Source organism: Aedes aegypti, chromosome 3 (assembly GCF_002204515.2).
Source record: "Aedes aegypti strain LVP_AGWG chromosome 3, AaegL5.0 Primary Assembly, whole genome shotgun sequence".
In the NCBI taxonomy this organism is placed as follows: domain Eukaryota; kingdom Metazoa; phylum Arthropoda; class Insecta; order Diptera; family Culicidae; genus Aedes; species Aedes aegypti.
In genome coordinates, this window is record NC_035109.1 from 342,459,270 (window position 1) to 342,472,056 (window position 12,787).

Below are 12,787 nucleotides of genomic sequence, written 5' to 3' on the forward strand. Positions count from 1 at the left end.
ATGTGTAAAAAAGCGGGGTACAAATTAAAAAGTGTTCAGATTAAATGTGGTCAAACCAACGGGGGTACTCTGTATAAATTAACTTATTGATTCCATTAGACATTTTTCCAATGATTTTTTAGTTACTTTTCAAGGGAGTCCTAAGTCTTCTTGGCTCCTCTGGTGATGCTTTTATCGATTTCCGTAGTATATCCTCAACGTTCAGAACATTTTCAAAAACATCTTTGTAAGATCGCATAGAGTAACAACTGGAGAATTCGGTTAAAGGATTAGTGAAAAAATATCTGGAGGAACTCGTAGTATAGCTCTGAGGAAATTACTGGAGGTAGTATCGTTGGAGTGCTCAAGAATTTCCTGCAGAAACTCCTTTAAGCATCCTTTGAATAATCTCTGGAAGAATGTCTGGGCGAATTAGTAGAGGAATCTCTAGAAGAATTTCTGGAGAGATACCTGTATGAGTCCCTGAAAGTATTCCAGAAGAAATCTCTCGACAAATTACTCAAAGATGCCTTGATGTTTTTCCTCGAGTCTTGTGAGACGACATTCTTGAAGAACCTGCTAAACAGGTACTTTAAAGTCTTTGAATTTTTATCTTAGCCAGTAAAATTTGCATCAGACTTCACTGCAGCATGCAACCTTTCAATAGATATAAAGACTTTTCAAAGACTTTTAAATTAGAGACCCAGTCTCTAGAAAAAGACCAGCTACCTGCACTACACCAATTTCTGCAACTCAGAACTGTTGAGTAAATCTGTATGTTCAACAACTTGAATATTAAAACATGAATAGAATCAGCATAATTTGAATTAAGGTACTAATAAAAAAGGAATCATCATATGGATTTTGTTGTTTACGAATAAGCCCCAAAAGCATTGAATTTAATCTTTAAACGAAAAAAATTGTGATGTAAAAAATATTAAAGAAAATATTAGTTACATTAATTTTAATTTAAAATTGATTTACATTCATAAGGGATCTAAAGTGAAACCTCACGGAATTCAAAGATGACCACCACAATGGCCGATTCGTGCCCCTACTCACGTTTTTAAAGTCACTGAACTGAAAACGTTTTTGAACTTCAAGCTTTCTGCTAATGCACCAAAAGTGCACTGTTTTGGTATGCTTTCTTCGCAAGATGTGTATTGTGTTGACGTTTTAGTGCAATCTTAGAAGTTGATTCCAAACTGTTTCATCTTGAAGCGTTTTTTGAATGTTATAAAATAGTTTATTTTCTGATAATGGACGCCACACAAAGAACATTTAAAATATCTTATGTTTTATAAAGTTTAAAAATGTCCTGGGCCCCCACATTTGTAAATCTGGCCTTGAGCCGGGGTTATCTCATAGCCTTGGGCTAGTTCATCTCGGGACCTTCCTTCTCATCCGAAGGAAGTCGTCATAACATTTACGTCATAAGTGAATATCTCGGTGATGGGATTTGATTCCAGGTCCTAAGTGAGAAAGGCGTGTGTTCTCACCACTACACCCGGTCCGTCTCCGAGTAAATAAGTATTCTGGATAACAGTATTCCGGGATTAAGGTACATCCGAACACCGTTACTTAAGAACAGGGACATCTTGTGCTGAGAACACCTACTATTTCTGGAGCACGCTTGTTGTACACATAATAGTGGTAGTGATTTGCGCGGCTGGGATACTCAATAAAATATTTAGTTAAAGCGCAAGTAAAAATGGTGCAAAAGTCAGCACTGAAAAAGCAGTTTTCTCTTTTTAAATATACACATCGAAGATAATTAAAATACACAGCTCTTTTATTTGCCAAATAAAACAGCTGTTTGTTTTCATTTTCTTCGTTTGTTGGTTTAAAATGAAAAATCTGCTTTTTCAGTTTTGACTTTTGCACCATTGGGTCTTAAGGTAGAAGTTTTTGATAATTTCACGCTTTTATTTCATCGAAGAGCTCTACCCGTGCTATAGCATTAGGATTATTTTAAGCGCATAAGCTAGAGTTTATTGCTTCGCTACATTCGAATGGAGTTGGCAGTCCAATGGCTATCGCTTCAGCCTCTAAAGCAGGGGCCGTACAGCGGGGTACAATCCCAGGCCAGCTATCTAATTTACATTCCTTCCTCTTTGGCGTAGGAACATGGGGGGACGCAGAGGGGGCCTGGTGGTGATTATTGCCCTTAGAAAAAATCCCTAAATAAATCCTTACATTAACTAACATAAGTATAATGGCGAACAGATTGAATTAAAAAAAAAATGGCCAAATTACTGAAGGAACTTCTTAGACAAAACTTTGCTGGATTTTTTGGCGAAATATACGGCCTAATTCATAACAGATCTTTTTAAGAAATTACAGCCCGGCTAAGGCTTCTAAGAAAAGTCCAAGAATGTCAGCTATATTTTTTTTATTCCAGCACTATTTTTTTTTCTTTGAATTCGCTTTTTAAGTTTTTAAAATAATTTTTCATGAATAAACTTGTTACTAGAACTCCTAAAAACGTTTTTCCACAAAAAGGTTTTATATTCGCAAAAGTGTTAGTATAATCAAATTCTTCTAAGGGATATCGAAGAGTGGCTTCATACCTTTGATGAAAAATCTCTTGGATATAAGCCAAATAATAATGAAATTTGTTCATACCTTCAACATGATTTCCTCACGAATATGAGCCACCGTCATTTTTTCGAATCCAACATGCTCTAAGCAACCATTGGATACTCAAATGCATTTCAATGCGAATACTTAACTTATCTTGGCTACTGTCAAACCCATTAGGAGGAATTAGGGTTGCCTTAACCTTTCAAAATTTCAAATTTTTCCTTCGAAATTCTTTGAAAAATTCACAAATTGTTTCGCGAAGTTCATCAAAAGTCCATCTGAAATATTTCCAAAATACATCACAAATTGCGTCACAAATTCTACTATGTTTTTTTGTAAATAGGGAAAGTAATCCATTAGTTGTGGGTGTTCCTATAGTTGCGGTAGTGCCATTTTCACTGATTTAATTGAATTGGCTGCAAATCCGACACCGTCAATCGACGTATTGGCTTATTGATACACGAAATAACTGAAACCATCTTTTTAATTGCTTCAAAATTGATAAAATTCCACAAAAACTGCTTAAACTTTTCTCACTTGTACTAATAGTTGCGGTAAAGTGTTCCTATAATGAAGGATCCCATAAGAAAACAACGGATACCGCAACTATAGGAAAACAAATTAAAAATTTACCTCAACTAAAGGAACAGTGTATCAATAGTGGAGGTATTATTTTTCTGTGACATCCCGATGGTTACCGCGATGAAATCAATTTTCTCACTAAGTGAATGGTCGTTACTTCCCGTTAAAACAGTAATATGTACTTTAATTGCGCTACTTGAATTTTGAGGGGTTTCAAGAAGTTGAACCGTGCTTAGTACCTCCACTATTGGAACATTTACCCTACTTCTTCAAATCCGCAGGGAAGTAGACCGTGTCATGGCAGGTTGACTTAAAAGAAAAACAGCCTATTACGATGAGAAATTGCAAAAAAGATTATAAATAATCTTTTATCATTATCATTCATCATCTCGACTTCGAGTCTAGTACACGACACTGGAGACGGCCTTACAGTTACGGTCGCAATACGCGTATCTGTCAAAGGATACAAACTCTAGTAGAATTAAATGGTATAGCACTAAATTCGGTTTTTTCATTACTTATAGGTATTCCACTAAGCAGTTCGAAGATTAATTATCATACTGTATCACTGATGTGCAGTGATATGAGGCAAAATCTCAAACTAACAAAATCAATACAAATCTATGCAAACTATGAAATTTGTGAAAATCATGATTATAACGACCGACATTACTTCGGTAAACCAAGAATTTGCTAGGCCCCCTCCAGAACAAAACTCTTAGCTACGCCAATGCAATCCTCGATGGACATAAGAACGTGGCCGTCGCCGTTATCTATTAAGTGATATTAAGGGTAGTGGGGCTGTACATCTAAGATAGTAAAAGGCTAAGACCCAAGCTCCATCTGAATGGTTCTATGTGCAATATCACTATCCTGATGGATCAAGGTGTTTTTTTTTGCAAGGGGAAAATCTGCAATCAGTCTTCTGAGTAGGTAATTCAGGGTGTATGGGGATGTCTCACTACCGACGACCCACGATATAGCATCAACGAAGTGTATGTTCCATCAGTTTATTGATTGATCAAATTGGAGATACAGTAAGGACCCGATTTTGTCAGCCCCTCGATGAATTTTAGGCTGACAAAATAGGGAACCTGACAAAATCGGGTCATTTTATTTTGTTCCGATTTTTCAAATTTTGACGTGTTACATGGTTACATGGACTTTTAAGAGGGCGATGGACATGGGAGTAGTCAGTTTTTTTGATCAGGGGCTCCCCCTCCCTTATATTGGTAATATCGATTTTTAACACTTAATAAAAGGCATTGCCATTGCCCCCCCTGGCTACGCCCATGCGTGCATGACATCAAACATCATCATCAATTTTAATGTAAACGTGGTAAAACATGCCGATAACACTTTTTTTGACAAATTTAAAATAGGCTGACAAAATCGGGTCAAAAAGCTGACAAAATCGGGGGTAGACAAAATCGGGTCAGTACTGTATTCGTAAATTCGTCACAGTAATGTGACCACCCAAAAAACGTTTTCAGAACTGCTTGTATTTATTTAGGTTTTATGAGTGTTTTATGACAGTCATGTATAATACCACCACAGATAACAGATGTTTGTGGTAGAACAAAAATTTTCTGAAAACCTGTGTAAATATTCAAATTGAAACTCCTTGCAATCACTAACGCTTCCACACAGCGAATTGCGTCAATCAGTGGTGAATATCAGTATCTTGAAATATTTCATATTCACCACTGGCATCGTCATGGGAACTTAGCGATGACAGCGCCACCACGATGTTGCTACGTGTGTTGCCATTCAAAATGACCGTTAATTGGCTTACACAGTTTTACAATCGGACTTCAACGTCTGTTATCTGTGATACCACCAATAAAACATTCATTATACTTATACTCTTTCCAGTACTTACTGTTTTGAGAATCGCCAACTAAATATCTGAATGGCTTTTGAGCCGTTCTTTGAATTTCTGCTTATTTTAAATGACTTGCCAATTGCTCTACATCCATTGGACGATACGAATACGATTTGTGTATGCGATTCTGATTCGTCATCAGACAGTAGAGTCATCTTGTTTACTCCCAAAAAGTCCAGTGCGGGAGTGAGTGTATAATAAAAATGGAACGGTGTTTGTGTGTCACGAAATAACTTGAGAACGAGTCAATGGATTTACCTGACTCTTACACAGTTAGTTTCTTAAAGTGTTCCGATTCAACGTGATTGTGTGTACAAAAAGTCGAAGAACTTCACGGGAAAATTGAGAAAAACAGGCAGTTTTTAAGTATAATTCTGTCTTACATTATCGAACAGCCTACTGCGGGACAACACAAGGTTTGTCGGGTCAATTATAGCTATAAAATTGCACGCAGCATCTCACCTGGCCTGTCTTCGAACACCTATTGAGCCTTGATTACTTAAACTACCGCTCTGCGCATATTTGTCCCGCGATCCATAAGGTTCACATAGAAAATGTGACAAGTAGGCGTAGAAGGGCAGTAAACGCTTCTATCAATAAACCGTGAAAATTTGTGACAGTCTTGTGATATGTATCTATCACAGCCTACCTGATTTTAAAATATTGAGCTTGTACGACGCAGGGATGTCCACGTGGGTTCTCTTAAAATATGTCTGAGATCCTAGAAACAATCGGATTAAACGACCTTTTCTGTAATATCAAAAATGGTTGTATGCAACGCGTTGTAAAGCTCGATTTTTTCAGCACTCGTCGTATTTATCGAACTTGGTGTGCCTCGTTGGATTAATGTACCACTCGTACTGAAAAAATCATCATTTTGCAACTGGTTGCGTAAAATACTATTTTGTTACGGTGTGCTATGAATTCAATTTATTTTCAGTTCAAATACCATGGTTTTGCAAGTCTCAATTATTCAAATTTTATTGATTTTTGTTTACATTTAACATCAACAAGACTATACTAATCAATGTTAATAATGCCTAACAATTTAATTTCTCTAATTCAACAAAGCTTTCTCAACTAAGATAGTTTGTTTCAATCCAGTAGAAAATCCTGACAATCCGTTAGACGATCCCAACAATACTCATGTGCGACAGACGCAGACTCCTTGATCGTTGCAGTATCCTCCACGGTAGCGCCAGCTTATGGCTAGACAGTGACCCGCACAGATACTGTGACCCCATCCAAGACCACTCAACAGATCACAAGAGACGCGCTTTCGACGTTGAAATTCCACCGGAATTTGTCTGGCTTGATCATGCTGCACCTGTTGGATATCGGTGTCAAAATCTGCAGGATCCTCAGCATCCTGAATGGAAACACTCTCTTGTGGTGCCGCTGCTCCCACCGAAAGAAGGTCGACAAAGCAAACCAAAGCTAAACACAGTGTGGTAATGGGCTTCATGTTTGAAAAATGATTACGAATGATTTCGAAACAACTGACTGTTGAGGTTGAAAAGCACCCTTTTATAGTGATTTGCAAGGTGTTTGAGCTAAATATATGTCCATCAATATTGACTTCCTACTTGACCAGAACATGTACAACTTGAGAAGCTTTTAAGCAATCCAACTGCACTAATAAGCCCAATGGCAGTCGAATGTGTATGGTTCAGCAAACAAACTCGTGCTCTTGTAGAATGTGGTTTGATTGAATGTCCAAAGTAGACCAAATTGACATAAATATTAACCATAGCTCCAAAATATTAGCAGTTCAACCCTCTCTCTCCCACCGATTTTGATGAACGCTTGCTTATTCGAATTGGTACGATTAGTTCAATAGTCATAATTTTTATGTGGTTATTTAATTTTAACTGTTTGTTAGAAACATTATTTCAATAGTAATATTTTCGAACAAAGCTATGGGAAAAATCTCACTTCAATAGCAAAAAGGATCGCGAACGGTTTCGTCTACACCACGCACTATGGGGGACTCCCATACGCCTGGTCAAAAATATTTACCGTGTGGGACCGAAATCCATATAGCACCGAAATCCGTACACTTGATTGATTTTTCATTATTTTAATATTAAAATTAATAAATATAGAGTTTTAAAATAACAAGTTATAAGTTGCTGTTCCTGCCAATTTGATACAAGTAGGCTATGATTGGAAAATTGTAAAAATCAAAATGTGACCGCTCATCATTGTGATGATAGTGATTTGCTAAGAAGAGTGAGAATAGTTGCCAACAAGTTTATTTTAGTTTTATTGCGGTTTTTTATTTGTTTTCAGCAAGCTATGATCTAAATATGTAAAATATGAGTATCACGGGACACCCTCACTACTCCTCCCTCGTTTTGTGTTCTAGGTATTACTCGATACATCCCTCCCTAACTCGATGGTCCCTTCAATATCGAGTTATGAAGAGTTGACTGTATATGGTTTTCCTCTCGAGAAACTCGAAATAAACTGATACCGTAATCCGGGGGGAAATTGATTACTATTTTACAATTTTTTGTTGTGTTATCCTTCGGAATTCAAATAACGTCAAATACATTTCGACACAACCAGTACTCCATTGATCTTCATCAGTTTACGAAATCGACTTTTCATGAAATAATATTTAACATATCATAAAAATAGTTGAAATATCAAAAAATCAAAATCCACTGGGGCAAAATTGATCCCCATATAACAAACAAGGTGAAAGAATAAAAAGTTTCCCTATCTACTAAATTTGGGTCTCCTGAATCTGAAAATAATGTCAAAATCGTTACAACTCGAGTATTTGATCATTTTATTGCAAAAATAAACTTTGAAAATCTGCCTAATACGCCTATATGTAGGCAATTTCCCTTTGAAATAAGCGCATTATTTGTGAATAAACGGGTTTTTGAAATACTTCAAAATCATCATAAGACATCTATAAACTAGAAAACATGGAATGTCTGTGGTGCCAACGAACCCTTCAGCTTCCTTGGGAGGAAATGTTTTTTGTCACCGACATAATCAAATTTGCCCCAGTGATCAATTTGCCCCCGGATTACGGTACTTTAAGCATACCGTATACCCTCGTTAATTTGAACGGTACCTCATGCAAACCATCGGGGTTCATTTTTAATTTGAACATCTAGTCACCCTAGAAACGTGTTTCTGGTCACATCTTTCACTGTTTTGTTTTGATTCTGCTTTCCGTTCCACAGAGTTTCATTCCACTTTACTCCGTTCCATGAGCTATATGACGTTTGAACCATTTTTAATCTGAACGATGTGCAAATTAGCGGGGTACAGATTTAAAAGTGTTCAGAATAAATGTGGTCAAACCAACGGGGGTACCCGGTATAATAATTAACTCATAATGTAGTAAATCGATTACTTTTTCTAGGTACTTAGCCTGTCCAAAATACATGATATATTTTACATTTATTTGAATTCTATTACACAGATAATAAAACATATTTACAGTTTATTCATCGAAATCGTATCCGAAACGTTCAATTTCGACAAACGCAAACCTTTTTCGCGTTACAATAGCCTCCTCGATTGCGCCGTGCAATGCAGTGTGCGGCACAAGCACTATCTCCTACACCGAACCCACTCAGCAGATCGCAGGTGGCCCGTTTCAGGCGGAAGTTTTCCACAGCTGCTTGGTAAGATTCCTCCGGAAGTTCATCAACTGTAGAGTTTTTCGATAAAAGTTAGAATACATCAATGGAAATTACTTAAAAATATTTATAGTTATGATCAACTTACACAAAGAGTTGGCGTAAGAGCGAACATCGTCGGCCAGTTCCTCCGGGAGCGCACTTCCGGTTGTGAAGATTGCACTGAGGCAAAGAGCAACGAAGCAAACGACGATGAGGGTACGCATTTTAAGATCGATTCGAGTGTTTGATGATTCGAGGCAGACAGGCGATCGTACGTGCGAACGGTGAAGTTGCTACTGATGGAGGAGTGACGAGCAGCTGATTGATTTATAGGTGCGATCGCGAACCCTATCGCAGGCACGGCTATAGCTCTTTTGTAAATCCCCGAATGCGAGAGCTCTGCATATGAGCGCCATTGGCTTAGTACTTGCAGATCTGCTCGGTGATCCACCGCGCGGTTTGATCCTTTCTTCTCCGACGAAGGGGATTTACTTTCACTTGAGACGAGTCAGTTGACATGCTATGGATCAGGGCTGGCCAACGATTTAGTGTTGACTGAAAAAGGTTTTTTGCTTTTATTAAAAATCTAACTTATTTTAGGTTTGGTAGAACAATTTATCTTCCATATAATATTAAAGCTTATGAATTTGAAAAAACTAGCTTTGATCACGCATGTAATGGAATACAATCATAATTCGAAAGTATGAATGTATTTTGTACCAGATATGGACTAAATGTGGTCAAGCCACAATTTTGGTCTAGCACCTCCTGCCCCCCAGTTTCGGACAGGTTGATTTGTTGCATGATATCTTAGTGATTTTTGCACGAGTGTCTCAAAATATATTCCATATCGCGTCAACACTCTAAGCTGATGGTTGATTTGTCGCTGGGTCCAACGCACAATGGTCGGGCTCGATACAAATGAGCAGCCAAAACTGCCCAACATGTTTTTGAAATTTTAATAAAATACATTAAAATACATTCTAAAATGTACCTAATGATCCGTGATTGAAATTGAACTAATTTTTTTTTTTGACTTATGCCGTCAAATTGGCTGAAAAAAAAATGTTTAAAATAAGGAACAAAATTCATATTTTAGGAATGCAGTATTTCCCTAATGTTATACACTATCTGAAAGCTTATGGTTCAACACTTTTATCGAGCATAAGGATAAAAAAAATGATTGAAGTTTTAGTAAGTTTTTTAACATCAAAAACCATTCTTGTTGCACCATGTCACCGCCATTTCTTATAGTGCACATCAAAAAGCATCCTTAGATCTCACAAAAAACGTTGGAACTTTTTGCAGAAATTTTCTGATTTTCAAGTTAGAATTATTTAATTAATTCAATATTTTACAGATATTTTTCAAACTAAGTTCATTTTAAATATATTTATCCACTTTACATACAAATTTTGATCAATCTCGATTAAATACAAACAGAATTTGTGCATTTCTAATGAAAACGCGTTTTGAAAAAAAAATAATTAAAACACCAAATAACATATTTAGGGATTAGGGCGATAAAGATAGTTTAGAAAAACTTTATTTTTTCCGATCATTGTGCAATGGTATGCTAGGGTTTTTAGTGTTTTTAATGATTTCATCTGAAATTTTTCCTTCTTTTAAACAAAGGCTATTGCTAGTTCAAGTCACATTATAATTGGCAATAATTCTCGATTACTTTTTCAAACCGACGTAAGTAACTTTCATACGGTTTTGAGACAACTAATTGAGAAGAATCACAACTTAGTTAGAACTGTTTTAAAATGAATTACCTTTTTAACATTTTTTCGCAGTGTACATCGCTCAAATTTTGCATACAATCCGATCGCGTTCAAAAACTAGGTAGTTTCTATTATTTTCAACAAAAGTAATTATAACAAAATGATAAACCGTTTTAAACAGTTACTTTCGACGTTTTTCTACCAGTGTAAAATCGGCTCAAGTAGTGTTTTGTTTTTATTGGTGGTTAAGTCACTTTGTCTCTCTATACAGCGGGGCGGCGAAAGTAGTGGTTAGGTTGCGAAAGTTGAAAATCTTACTTTCGTCGTTTTGTAAATCCGGAAATTAAACGTTCTAAAAGTGAAAAATCTAGTTGGGTAGGAGCGGAACATGTGGAATTTCGCCTGTGAAACACGAAGGAACAATAAAGTAAGTTTATTCACTTTTTTGACTTGAGACTATTTGAATAAGTTTTCGAGAATTTAGCTTATAGCTTGATTGTTTTTTTTTTTCTTCAAATCATCGACAGTTGTTTGTAGTTATACTGATATAACGATTTTTTGCATTACATTTGTTCAAATTTTTATAACAGATTTTTCCTTCTTTTCTGTTCTTTCAAGAAATAAGTGTTTTTGAAAGTTATTGAATTAAGGCTTGTAAAACGTTCATAGAGAGTCATACTCAAAACATATTGTTTAGCTCAAGGGTTAACTTAGGCAAGATGTCATTCAGAAGGACGAAAAAGTCGCTAACCTTATTAGTTACCGTCAAAAGCTGAGCACAAATGCAATGCTGGGAGCTATTACCGCTAGCAGAGAAGTGAAAAATTACTTACATTTAGGATGTTCTTCTTTCAGCAATGACTGTTTCTTGAACTAACACTAAAGAGCTTATTACACTGCGGAACACGATTTTGTCTCAAGCATCAAAATACCGCTATTAACTTAACTAAGAGTTGCTGAGTCTATTGCCGTTTTCAAAAATATCACAGCACGTCTAGTTTTTAAGATATTGGCTGTTGAAAATGCGAAATTTGCCTATATCAGCCAACTTGCATGCAAGTTTAACAGCTTGTATGAAAATTTATTTGCTTAATTTGCCACAGAATTCAAACTTCATGTGTTAGACAATACTCATCATAAAAGATCATAATATTGTCGGCGCTCAAAATTTTTTTTTATGGGTTTGAAAATAATTGTATTGTGCCATATAAAAGAAACGAAGAATTTTGTATGGTGACTGCAAAAATGTTGAAAAAATCAATTTAATCTAAAATTAACCGTGCAATTTCAACCAAAGTATATTTTAAATGAAAGTGAAAGTCCTATTTTGCATGCTTGGTGGATAAGATCACAAAAAAGTTTGATAAATCATACTTTAAATTTTATGTAAATATCATTAAAACCAGTGTTTTATTCAACTTTGGCGACCTGTAGCTAAAAATTGTGACGTGCTGGAACATTTCTGAGAACGGCATCAGATTCACCAATCCCAAATCTACTAGAGACACAAAATTTGGTTCTCAAGACAAGCAAAAATGTCATTTTTGTTAGCTGTGTCATTTGTAAATCAATGATAAATTACCCTTCTTTAAGAATAAGCTGAATAAGTTCTTTAGCTTGGAAATTCATTACAAATATATACTTACTATAGTCCACAATTCTTTTCAATTTCTGACAAACGGCGTTCGGACAAACAGCATTCGGCGAAATGCGGAAAAAAATACCAAAACTTATTTTATCGACTTAATTGAAGAAATAACATATTTTTGTATTTATTGTTTCAGAAGGGACTGTTCACATCTTACGTAACTTTTTTTTTAAATCGTTTTTTTTTTTCATAACGCGTTTATATTAGAAAATGTAATCAAATTTGGTTGAAAGCACAAATTCTGTTTATAATTGATTGAGATTGGACAAAACTTGTATGAAAAGTAGACAAATATATTTAAAATCTAAGTTCATTTGAAGTATACACTACTCGTCATAAATACGGACTCATGAAAATAAGTATTGCAACACTCAGCTGAATATTGAATCACCCTGAAAAGTTCAGCATCACCTCAAAACAGGTAAATTCACATTGCTGTATCTCGAGATCCTTATGACTTGCAAAGAAGCGATCTTCAGCAAAGTTGTTCAGGAGATCAAGGACATCCGGAAAGCAAATAATTTAGTTCGAGATTTTTCCGCTAGGTGGCGCTAGTGAGCATGTAAAATTGAGCATTTTAAACTAGTTCTAGCTTGTGATCCACAAGAGATAGAAAGTTCGAGTCTTGGGCAAAGTTGTTCAGTAGGTCAAGGACAACCAGAAGACAAACAGTTTGGTTCGTGATTTTTCCGCTAGGTGGCGCTAGTGAGCATATAAAATTGAGCATTTTAAACTA

General features: G+C 35.9%; 2 protein-coding genes across 4 annotated transcripts in view; one reads left to right on the forward strand and one right to left on the reverse strand.

The window, feature by feature from the left end:
• LOC5579101 overlaps positions 1–12,787 on the forward strand; it is a 127,917-nt gene that overhangs the window by 18,407 nt on the left and 96,723 nt on the right. The gene's annotated exons all lie outside the window — the stretch shown is intronic.
• On the reverse strand, positions 8,402–9,021 carry LOC5579094 (defensin-C). The gene is made up of 2 exons (XM_001657238.3): positions 8,783–9,021; positions 8,402–8,705 (listed from the first exon to the last, which is right to left on the reverse strand). The coding sequence occupies exons 1-2, from the start codon at positions 8,898–8,900 to the stop codon at positions 8,524–8,526; spliced, it is 300 nt and encodes a 99-aa protein (XP_001657288.2). The 5' UTR covers positions 8,901–9,021; the 3' UTR covers positions 8,402–8,523.